The 12188-nt window shown below is 40.8% G+C and overlaps 1 protein-coding gene across 2 annotated transcripts in view; it reads left to right on the forward strand.

The window, feature by feature from the left end:
• Positions 1 to 532: 532 nt before the first annotated feature.
• Positions 533 to 12188, forward strand: part of si:dkey-246g23.2 (solute carrier family 66 member 2) — a 62349-nt gene continuing 50693 nt past the window's right edge. Inside the window, exons 1-3 of one of the 2 annotated variants that reach the window (XM_037768003.1) lie at positions 533 to 557; positions 4707 to 4962; positions 6192 to 6325. In XM_037768003.1, the coding sequence (XP_037623931.1) occupies positions 4754 to 4962; positions 6192 to 6325 (343 nt within the window). In that variant the 5' untranslated portion in view covers positions 533 to 557; positions 4707 to 4753. Of the gene's footprint in view, positions 558 to 1468; positions 1593 to 4706; positions 4963 to 6191; positions 6326 to 12188 lie in introns of those variants that run through there. The other variant, XM_037768002.1, reaches the window with a different exon arrangement.

Below are 12188 nucleotides of genomic sequence, written 5' to 3' on the forward strand. Positions count from 1 at the left end.
AAATGTTTTCATAAACACATTTCGGTGAACTATTTTCGTGAAATGAGAGAAGAAAGTTTCCAAACGAGCCTCCATACTGTTTCCGGTTTGAAAGCTGAGAGCAGCAGCCCGCGGAGGGAAAGCGTTTGTCCAATCAGGTGGGGACAGCCTTGTGTCTAGTGAGAGCCCACCAAGCGTCCAATGTTGGGAAGCGTCGCGTCCCCTCGCGATAAAAAACGCCCCTGTGGACACATACCAAGAGTGCATGGAGTGCCCGTGGCGCGGAGAAGATCATCCTATCATTCTGCCTTGAATAAATAAAAAAAAACTAAAAAAAAACGGCTCTCGTACGGGAGCCAGCTCTTTTCGTTCACTTAAAGGAGCCGGCTCTTTGAACCGGCTCGTTCTCAACCGACACATCACTATAGTAGTTTCGATTAACCCTTCTGGCTTTTAAAGAGAAGACCATAAACGGCACTCATCCAAAGAATGTGTTCACTACAACTAGGCTGCATCCCATTAAAGTGCCCCAACAACAACAACCTGCATGTTTGATAAGTAAAGGAAGTAAAGTGAAAGTAAGTGAACAACTACTGTATAGCATCTGTGTGCGCGTGTGTTTATGTGCCTCCAGGCGCGTGCACATCTCTTCTCTTTTTAGACCGAGTTGGGATCTGATAGTTGGAGCTGCTGACAGGGGGGAAGCAGAAGAAGTGTGTGTTTTGACGCTGAAACGTCCGTGTGCGAGTTGGTGTTTTGATAAAGCTGAAGGAAAGTGAATGACTTGGTAAGTAAAGTTGGAAGTTGTCCATAGTTTACCTGTTAAACGTTGAAGCTTAAATTCTGCTAAAAATAGCCCATTTAGAACAAAAGATGCAGACTTGGCTTTTAGAGTTTAGCTCAGAGTGGTTAAACGTACTACATATACTAATATACATCCTTAACAGTGTAGCCAGACTGTGTAATATGTGTTTTCTTAGTGTGCTGTGTTACTGTAGTTGCCCTAAATTGATGCCTGTATCAATGTTCAGACATGTTAGTGACCCAGCCCCATGAAGCTATGCTTTGCTTGCATAACACAGCATGTCCTGTTACTAGAGGTGGCCCAACACATTTAGTCTAGCCTGTGGTGTGTGTGGGTGTGATGGTTTACTCACACACACAACCAGGCAGAAGGAAATAGCTGAAGACACCTTGGATTGTTACATTCTTGAGTAATGTTTAACTGCAGGAAACCTATAAAAAAAGACACTCTCATGGAGGGCTGTTCTGCAGTTTTGCATTATTAATAATCTTAAAAGCTTTACAGAAATCACAGGGAGACATACACTGTGAGGTAGATAACTTGAGAATTGGCTTTTTGCTCCACAAGATCCACCCGCCTGGCCTTATCCTCCTAAGCAGTGAGGTCCTCTTGGCTGCAATATTGACCTTTTTAAGTCCTTACTGGCAGCTGAGTTATGTGAAATAACATATGTCCGATAGGTAATCAGACCCTTTTCATCTTCGGGATGACTCTCAGTGCTCCAAGTACAGTCTGCATCTCCTGTTGTGTTGAAATCAGCAAATCATACACCTGGTGTAATAAGAAGTCACCACCAGAGAACCTGCTGGTGAGGTTTTTTTTATTATTTTGTCATGACTATTTCCTTCCTCTACTGTGTTGACTGGCTCTCTAAGCTATACCGAGTGACTTATCAGCTGACACTGACTGCCGAGTATGTGTGTGTGACTTGGCAAAGGAGTTTATATTTATGCTGGCCCTCTGTTTTAGATTGGACAATGAAAATATATTGTTATTACACAGCCACACTAAGAATCACACACAAATAACATCTCGCCAGTTAGTTCCCTGCACTTCTCACTATTTGCTCAGAATTTGTAGGTCATGGTTTTGTGTGTGTACACAACAGCAACATACTGGCTCTTACATCAAGCATGTCCACATGCCACTCCCATTTCCAAGGAGTTGTTTATCTGTATTACAAACCACATTGTCTGAAATGTAATGAATCACTCTATTTGTTCTGTGGGTTGCTCTTGAGATTACTAACCTTTAGTAACTGATGTTATTATGCCCTCAAGAATGCCTGCTATAGCATATGGCACAAAACACCACTTTTTTTAAGTAGTTGTGCAGCAGACAGGAGGACAGCCTGGTAATATATCATAGGTGTTAAACCGTGTGAACACTCAGAGTGAAGAACCTGTAGAGTATTTGTCAGAGAGAAGTCAGTTAGCAGGAGGAGACACAGATTTGTATTTTATCTCCACACTGTGGCAGCTAATACTGACACCTCCCACCCAGCACACCTCTTTCTCTCTGTGGGACGTTTCCACATCTTTGACTTCACCCACATCTGTACCTTTCTGTAAATGTGTGAGCCTACTTTACTGATTATGTCTGTGTAATGATAGAAAAAAGTAATTTGCAAGATGCAGGTGTGTCCTGCACAGCCAAAATATTCATAGTATGATAACTATTTAAAAGTATATGATTATTATCTTTCTACAGCTACTCTGCTCACTCTGGTCATAGAGTCAGCTGGAATACAATGGGGAAACCTAGTTAAGAGTCAGTGTTTATACGTAGTAGTACATACCGTACACACAGTATGCATGTAGACCTGTTGCACTAGTTCCATTCACATTATCTTTATCATCAGATGTGACCATCTCTGCCTGTACAGCATGTACATGACTGTGTATGGGCATAAACTGCATGCACTGCATGTTGAGGAATATATCACTATTATTTGATGAACTAATAATTTGCACCATAAATTCATTTTAACCTCTTCTTACCTCTTATTTAATTAATTAATTAATTAATTAAAATACATTGTGAAAGTGTATAAGGGTTTAGAATATTATGATATAAGTATAAGATGGCAATCTCCACGCTGTAATATGTCTCATAAATTGTTGCAGCAATTTTTGTGTTGATATCATTTCTTCCACAGATTTGGTGCAAAATCTAACTTTATTTTTTATTTTTTATTTTTGTTTTATCAATAATCCCTCCAAAATACCACATTAAGACTCCAAGACATTGAGGAACACCATAGAAAAAGCCATGCTGTGATTTGGTATCAAAAACTTTTGACATTTGGAGATTTCTGCAAGAATTGCATTTTTTCGGTGATTGGATGACGAGTAGTTCTGTTCTGGAAACTGCTCAGAAACCCCCTTATTGTCAATCTACCTGGAAAGCCATCCATCCTCTGAATGCTCTAGGTCTCTAGTTTGTGGCTTTAAAGTTTAAAAAAAAAAAACGGTGTCACTATATGAAATGGCTACTATGGGGACTACCATCATCACACATTAATATAATTGGGCTCATTGAATCCATTAGTCTCTTTACAGTGATACCCAATTTATTCAATTCCAAGACTGTTTAGGGACCCCAGAATGCAGAAAAATTAAAATACATCATTTTAGAAAAGCAAAAATAACACATTTCTACTGCATGCAAAAAAACTGCTTTGGTTTTGCCCCAAACTGCATGTGATTATCATAAAGTGGGCATGTCTGTCAAGGGGAGACTCGTGGGTACCCATAGAACCCATTTTCATTCACATATCTTGAGGTCAGAGGTCAAGGGACCCCTTTGAAAATGGCCATGACAGTTTTTCCTCACCAAAATTTAGCCTAACTTCGGACCATTATTAATCCTCCTTTCCGACAAGCTAAGATGATGGTTGGTACCAGTACCAGCACTTGGTTTTTTAGTTTAATATGATACCATATCTACATTCTAGCTCTGAGCCTGCTATAGCCTCCGAAAGACTGTAAGATCAGCTGAGGTCGCCGGCGTCCTCAAGGAGTTAAAGAGGTTAAAAGGCAAATAAGTAAAGCAAGCTTTAATTGCCAAATGTTTTACTAAATGAATAAAACAAGTAATGATCAAAAAGTAATGAATTACACATATTTTTTGACAGACTAATCAGTCAATGGGTTAAATTCTATTTTGTGATTGATTTGCCAAGGGCTGGTAACCTTAACAGAATGTAGGAAAAGGGAAATACTGGCATGCTTAACCTAAAAACATTGAGAGATGTTACCTAAATATGTACAGTAGCTACAGAAAAAAGTCTGCACACATTTAACAGTTTTTAATGCACAGTAGGAAGAGTAACACCAGGGCTGAAACCTGCTGCTGCTGCTGCTGCTGCTGTGCATGTTAAAGACTGATAAGAATATATAAATTCTCTAGTGTGGACTTTATAACCTCAAGAATGAACCCAAGAGTAAGTTTCACTGTGTTACAGTGAGCCGGCATGCACAAAACCAGGAAACTGAAGCAGCTAATTCAGCCATCGTTCATTTTATTATTTAAAACTGCTTTACCTACTGTGACATGTCAAAATGACTTCAGTGAAAAAGGCCTATTAGTCTAATGTTTCAGTTACATTTTATTTTTTGTAAAATAGATTAAAGTTTGCATAAGTTTGGACATTCTGCCCAGAGCCATTGTCTTGCTTTAATGAGATTTTTTTGTGCTCAGAGAGTATTGTGTAGTCAGCAGGGACAGCTATTTAAAACAAACCGGTCCATACATAACTGAGGTATTTAAATGCAATCAGCTTAATACGTTTTACTGCTGATGGGCTCTCGGGGAATGTTAATTTCAGGCCCTGTTATTGACCTCTGGCTACCTCCGAACATCCATCAGTGACAACTTTGCTGAACTCCCATTATATTCCTTTCATTTCGCTGCCTCCCAGGTGTAACCTCTAGACCGCCCGGACACCCCTGAGCTCCTCTCGGTGCGATGGATGAAGATGTGCTTCTGCAGGAGGAGGATTTGGAGGGCTCATGGACGTTGCTGTCCTGGATGGCGTCCTTCGTCATGGTGTTTGGAGGAGCGCTGCCCTATGTGCCACAGTACCAGGATATCCAGAGGAGCAGCAACAGCGAGGGCTTCTCCACCAGAGTGTGCCTGGTGCTGCTCATAGCCAACATCCTGCGCATCTTCTTCTGGTGAGGAGGAGGAGGAGGAGGAGGAGGAGGAGGAGGAGGATCCTGTGTTTTCTAGGGGACAAGTTCATAACCTATAGTTTATGCACACCTGAGGTTAACAAAGCTAAGATGTAGTGAGCAAAGACGGATATTCCATAGCCCTGACCTAATCAAATCTAACTTGCATCACTATTGTTGACACTATTGTTAAACAAAGCACAATTCTGACTCTACGGATGTTCAAATGTTGATGTAGTAAAGTGCATCGAAAAACTTATATTGCATATTGCAATCGTGTTGTCTTCCTCTGAATCTGTGAAAAACATCCACACCAGCGACGACGTGTTAAGCTCTCTAGTGAGCGTGCTACGCTAGATCTTCTTCTTCTTCTTCTCTGTGGTTATTGGCGGATCGCAAACCAACTTTAAAGGTGCATTCCGCCACCTATTGAATTGGGAGTGTGAAGATACTGCGCTTTTAAGTCAATGATTGCAATTTGGCTTCATGTTATCAGCCGATAATTTATCGGCTATAATTCCATTATTGGAATAATACATTATAATATAAATTTTCCATTATCGGACGATAATTTATCGTCTATAATGCCATTATCGAATAATACATAATAATATAAATTTTCCATTATCGGACGATCATTTATCGGGCCCAATATATATCGTGCATCCCTTGTGTTTGCATATAACATGAGTTTTTGTCTGTCTTTCTGATTTTTTCTGTCTACTTTCTTTATTTTTTTCCCTCTTGGAAGGCCCAGGTCATTTACAAGGTCATTCCTCAGATCAGTCTTGGTGTCAGAAATGGTAATGGAATAGGAATATAATCACAGAATAAAATGAGATTCATTATGTAATCTGAGCCATATGCTGTTCACTTTGAGGCTTCTCAAATTGTTTTACACATCAGAGAGCACAGGTCATTGTTCCGACTGGAGGGGCAGAAGAGGGATTTTAATAGATTCTTTAAAGAATCTGGTTGTATTATTTATAAGGTCTTTCTGTGTCGCTTATAGCCTGTATGACATGTTTTATAATGAATCCCATATAATTGAATAGTATAGTATTGTGATGTAATACATGCCTTGTTTTCTTGTTGTTATTATCCTTCCTTACTTTTATTGCAAAGACAATATTAATTTGTGTTATTTTTAGATTGTATTCTGTAAGTTCTCTCCTATATCAACTCCATCTAAACTCTGGAATGTGATTGGTGTTTTGGTTGCGTCTTTGCAGGATAGGGAAGCAGTTTGAGCTCACCCTGCTGCTCCAGAGCGTGGTGATGATCCTCGCCATGTTCGCCATGCTCCACCTCTGCTGCGTGGTCCAGAACACCAACCGAGTGAGCACCAAGCAGCACCGACTTTCAGGTGAGCAAGCAGCTTGTGTTCCAAAACCGTCTTGACTGACAGCAAACATAAATTAAAACTGACACAATAACATAACCACTGTCATGTATGTACAGTAATTACACATAATTTCAAGGTAGTAAACAGCATATCCAGCATGCCACTTCTCTGTGTCAGCAGTTTAGATGCCGAGCGCTTCAACTCCTACTTCTTGCCAAAAGAGGGGGCCATTGGAAAAGCTTAACTGGCAACTGGCTGCTCTCTTTTCAAAACGCTTTACCTCTGACTGCCACTAATTCACCACTAATCTGATATTCACTTGCCTTATTCTTCATTGGAAGGTTACTTTAGGCTCCTTTAAGCCTCTGTACACAGGCTATATTAAAGCCCAAAGGGTGATGAAATTGCATCATAGATATTAAGACATGTAAGAAAGTGCAAGGCAAAGCACAAAAGTCCTTTGGATGTATTAGCTGCTGTACTATTACACGTGTCTATTCTGGGCACAACTGTGTGTGTGTGTGTGTGTGTGTGTGTAAGGAGGAAGTGGATGAGCCATCGGTGCAGTGTGAGGGAGAATCGGAGATGGAATGGAGAGGGCTAAGATTAAGCATTAGCATCCACTGTGCATAGTTTGTGTGTGTGTGTGTGTGTGTGTCTGCGAGAGCAGAGGGAGATTATTTTCAGGGTCACTCTTTATAGGGCGCTGTCTTTTATGGGTAATTGTATGTTTTTTTTTACAGACGCTCGAGTTGATTGCTTTTGTAAATAGGCTGACGGAAATTCAATCTAAGTACAATTTTTACAAGATAACAGCCCACGGAGGGGAATTGAATGATGGGAGTCTTGTAATACTCTGATCATGTAGAGCAGAGTGTGTTATTATTGAAGACATAAATTATGATCGATGTTTGATTTAATGTTGTAAGGAGGGAAATATTTCTTTATGAAGCAAAACAGAATGTGCGTGTCCGTTTGTGTCGCCGTCTTTGATCGAGAGGCGAGAGATTGCGTGTTTTGTTTGGGACGTGAGAGTAATGATCATCTTTATCTTTGGCATCTGTGCTTCTCTTGTCTCAGCGAAGAGCCGGTGTATTACTCACCACGAGCCCACGCTTCAACTTTTTTCATGGTGAATATAATCATTTAGGACGACTGGTGGTGGATGATTTTCGTAATCTATCTGTGCCCAGTGTTTGCACACATGTTGCAAATACATTGGACACTAAGTCTGCCTGCAGGCCATGTGTACGTACTCTCTATGTTAAACAGGCTCAGATACAGAGAGAGATGATTCAAAGTGATGAAGCTCGGGATCAAATCTCCACAGTTTGTCCGTTATGAGCCCGGTTACTAAAACACAGCATGACCGCCCTCATACATCAAGCCTCTCTCTCTCTCTCTCTCTCTCTCTCTCTCTCTCTCTCTCTCTCTCTCTCTCTCTCTCCGAAGGACGGGCCTGACTGAGGTCCGGTTTCACAGAGCGCGTCCGGGTACGATGGGGGGGGATGGTGGTGGGGTCAGGACAAGAATAGATCAGAACAGCCTTTCGTCCCAGCCGTCCGCTCCTCCCTCCGTCGCTAAGTCTTTCCAACAGATCAGGGTCATCTCTATGTAAAGCAGCTTCTTCTCCCCAAGATACATGTTGGCATGATTACCAGCTATTTTTGAAGATCGTTCAAGCCGAGCTCTCTTTCCTGTCATTTCTCCGACTACCCACCCAGCACCCTTCTCTGCCCTTTATCTTTCTCTTCTTCCACCGCCCTTTCTTTTTTCCCACCTTCCTCCACTGTTCTTCTTTTTCTCTCCTCTTTTGGTCCATCTGTTGCTGTTTCATCTGCTCCCACCTCATCTCCTTCCCCTGACTTCTCCTTTCAGAAGGGACATCTGAGACTGACGTGTGCCATACCCGGGTCATCTATGATCTGGTTGCCTGCCTGCCAACACCTGTTCCCAACTTACTGACCACATTTTCCATTTCCTAAAGACACACACACACACACACACACACACAGAGGAAAATACACAAATTGAATGAAAAGGTAAAAATGGAGAATTACTTGTCTCTGCGACTGATGGTTATGCTGCTGATTCCCGTACCTGTAACTATCTGTTGTTGCTGATTTCCCCCAGCCTACACCTGCTCTGGTTCCCTTATCTCAAAAGCATCTCTTTCCATATGTGTATTACAGTAGGTGTATTCCATATTTTAGTAATGCGGAGTTCTGTTCTGTATATCACCCTGAGGGTGCAAATAATAAATCTAGCATGCTGCTTTGATTCATGTGGGGTTCAACCAAGCCCTTTTCTGCAAAACACAGCTGGCTTTGCATCGTTGCAGTGATCGTAAATGCTTTGACACAAGTTGAATACGCTTAAGAGAATCATATTCAGGCCTTTTTCACAATGGGTTGTTGGCCTGCTGGTCCGCTTTCATTCTTGTTTACCGTTGTTTCCATCCATGGTATGTTTACATAATGCTTTCCTCAACAAAAGTGGAGGTGTTTACCATTGTTGCTAGGAAACAATGCTGGATCCGTCTTTGATGCATGCAGGGAAATGGAGAACAATGTACGGATGGAACCATAGTAGCATGGCTGAAAGGAGGAGAAAGGAGCAGACCTCCTGGGAAAGAACTGTTGTGTTGCATCAAGTCAGGGTTGTTATTGTACTCTCATGTATCAGCAGCGTATCTTCATACATCTGTTCATATGATATCTTATGTAACGTTATTCCTCATTTTTTGTGCGTGTCAAATTCTACTCGTTACATTTTCAAAATAAACTTCCATCTTCACAGCAAACAACTTTGTTAGTTTTAGGCAGCAAAACTACTTTTGTTTGGTTTAGATAAAGATCATGGTTTGGATTAAAATAACTCCGGAAGTGGTGTAACTTAAGTACGGAAGTTACTTGACAAAAAGTACTTAGTTAAGTTCAGGAAAAGATTATAGTTTGGGATAAAATAACTCAGGAAGTTGTGTAACTACGGAAGTTACCTGACAAATAAATCAACGCTGACTTCTGGTTTCACACGGGGCACGAACACCAGTCTCCTGGCCGTAAGTCCATGTTTTTCTACCTACCCATATGAATGGATTACATACAAATTGATTTTGTGGGATATATATGAATTACATTGCATTACTTTTTTCGTAGGTATAGCTTTGAATGGTGTATGAGAACAGCCTGGTATCAGTGAGGTGTTGTATGTATTTTCTTGTTAGCAATGCAAGAACGTCAGTAATGATATCATGACAAGTTTTTTCTTCTTGTGCGAGTATGTATTGCATTCTGACATGCACGTGAACACACGCAAAGTCTGACTTGAACCGATCTCAGGCTTGGATAAAACCTCACTTCACATACTGTACCTTTACCATACGTAGCTTTTTTTGTTGTTGATGTTCACGTTGAATTGGTCTAACGTTGTAAATTATGCACACCCACTTTTTCCCTCTCGCCCACGGTATAAAATCTACAATACTTTTCTAAGGACGCACATACACAAACTACCCAATGGGTATTACCCATAGGACAAGCATCAGGCGACATGAACACACTGAAAGTGCAGATTTGTTTTTATTTCTAAGTGTTGCCTTTTCATTTAAGTGGAAGCTGGGAGAGAATCAACATGATTAGACTGGAGTTTAATTTTCTGGCGAGGTCACCTTCATTATCATTAATGAGTCTGAGGACTGGGTGAATGAAATGCTTTTTTTTGTGTGTGTGTGCGCATGTTGGTACACTCTACTTTAGCTCTGTAATATTTATGATCCAACAAATTAAAGTAAATTAAGTTTTTGCTGATTTACAGATTCAAATTGGAGCCAGTGTGCTTTTATCCGCAGAGTCTTTGTAAAGGTCTCTACACTGAGTTGACTCAAAGTTCTGACTTTGCAGTGACTTCCAGCGGCTGCCCCAGGGTGCCACATGAACAGTCCTGGCCTTATGATACAGGGATTGGAAGGCCGATAGGGGGACGAGGGGAGAGATTATGTTCAAAGACAAATGTGACCTCAGGCTAGGTGTCAGGCTTGGTGCAATGAAAGTGGGGAGTAACTTTGAAGAAGTGAAAGTAGAAAATCTAAGAACTGGGTGAAACAGAGTAAAGGAAAGGGAATTCTTCATTCATCTAGTATCCTGTGAATTTTTTTAATTTAAAATATGAATGAGTTGAGGTGATTTAAGAAACCAGAAGTTCATTTTAAAACAAATATAGAGTGGAACAACATCCTCCTCTACTGGTTGGTGCGGGTAAAGCACAACCTGACTACTCTTAACACAATTGATCTCAGCTCTTAAGGTATTTTTTATTTGTAAAGTATGCATGCAGTTTATCATTTACATTATTTTTCAAATTTAACCAACCAAAGCTCTCAACTCTTGCCCACAATGCCACTTTGTGAGTCACCTAGCAAAGAGCCACAATTGCTATTTAACACCCTGTTTGTTGAAGCCAGCGGGAGCTCACCAGACCATAAACAGAGGAAGAGATGGAACTCTTGATAGCTGCTGTTGACCCTGCGGTCATCCTTAAAACCGTTGGCACTGGAGTGGTGAAAGCAATTTCAATTTGCACTTGATAACCTTTTCGGGAGAGGTTAGACACAGCAGACAATGGACGTGTGATAGGAATCGTTTAAAGGATGGCAGTCTGTGACTAATTTGTTGTCTGTACTGTTTGCAAAATGAACTTTCACTCTGCTTTTATTTACCCAGGCAGGAACAAGTGATCACAGACGCTATTTTCCAGCTACTTATTGCCTCATAAATTCACACCATAACTGTTCTATACAGCCACAGCTCGCTGCTGCTCTGCTCTGAGCACTGGTAACTAACTTGAGTCATTCAAGCTGTCTTACTGCTGAAAATTCATTGAGGGCCAACTTATTTGATTTGGAGTATACCCTTTAAATAAACGACTGAATCCATAGACACATAACTGCGGCTTAGGGCGCAGTGCTCTTTACTCAAAGACAACTTGAAGGGAAAGCTGAATAATTTATTATTTCACTTCTAACTCTCACATTTTACCAGTACTGCACCCAAACTTGAACCCTTTAAAGAGGACATATTATGCTTTTGTGCTTTTTCCTTTTCCTTTAGTGTGTCATATAGTTATTTGTGCATGTAAAAGGTCTGCAAAGTTACAAAGCCCAAAGTCCATGCTCAACGGAGTTACTCTCCCCCACAGAAACACTGCTCCTGAACTGCCTGAAACACCTTGCTTGAAGTCCCGCCTTTTCTTCTGTAATGTGGTGATGTCACCAAGTAATACATTTGCATAATACCTGCCTAGCAGCTAGTTTGGCATGCCCTCAAAACCGTAAAACTACAATTAAAAGCAGAGCCCCATTTAGACACAGAGGCCCTTCTTACTCGCCTAGTGTGGCTACACGTTTTGACAAATAAACACAGGTCTGAATTAAACGGCAGGTAACTTTTGTCAATATGGACATGCTACACATCGTTAAATCAATTAGATTCTACATAATTCAATCGTCCAGTTCATTTTACGGAAACCATGAGCACCAAAGAATAATTCATTCAGATATATGGTGCTATTGATTGCTGCTGAACTGCCCTGTCAGGTGCATGCCTCCCATGGTGTTTTTTGACGACAAATGTTGTTTTGGACAGGCCAACAAATATGGATCGAAGCACAGTGTTTTGTTGGATGGTAACATGTTGTCAATTTTGGAAATGATTACATCGATCTTTTTTCAATTAATGTTGACTTTTGGACTGAAGACTGAGACAATTACCCGCCCCGTCACTTTTGTGTGTGAAAGAGTGAGATAGAGAAACATTGTGTGCCTTCTCTTTCTTTCTAAGTTATTCATAATAATAATTAGAATGTCACCGTTATTAAGCTTCTAAGC

The sequence above is a fragment of the Sebastes umbrosus genome, chromosome 4 (genome assembly GCF_015220745.1).
Source record: "Sebastes umbrosus isolate fSebUmb1 chromosome 4, fSebUmb1.pri, whole genome shotgun sequence".
Taxonomy (NCBI): Eukaryota; Metazoa; Chordata; class Actinopteri; order Perciformes; family Sebastidae; genus Sebastes; species Sebastes umbrosus.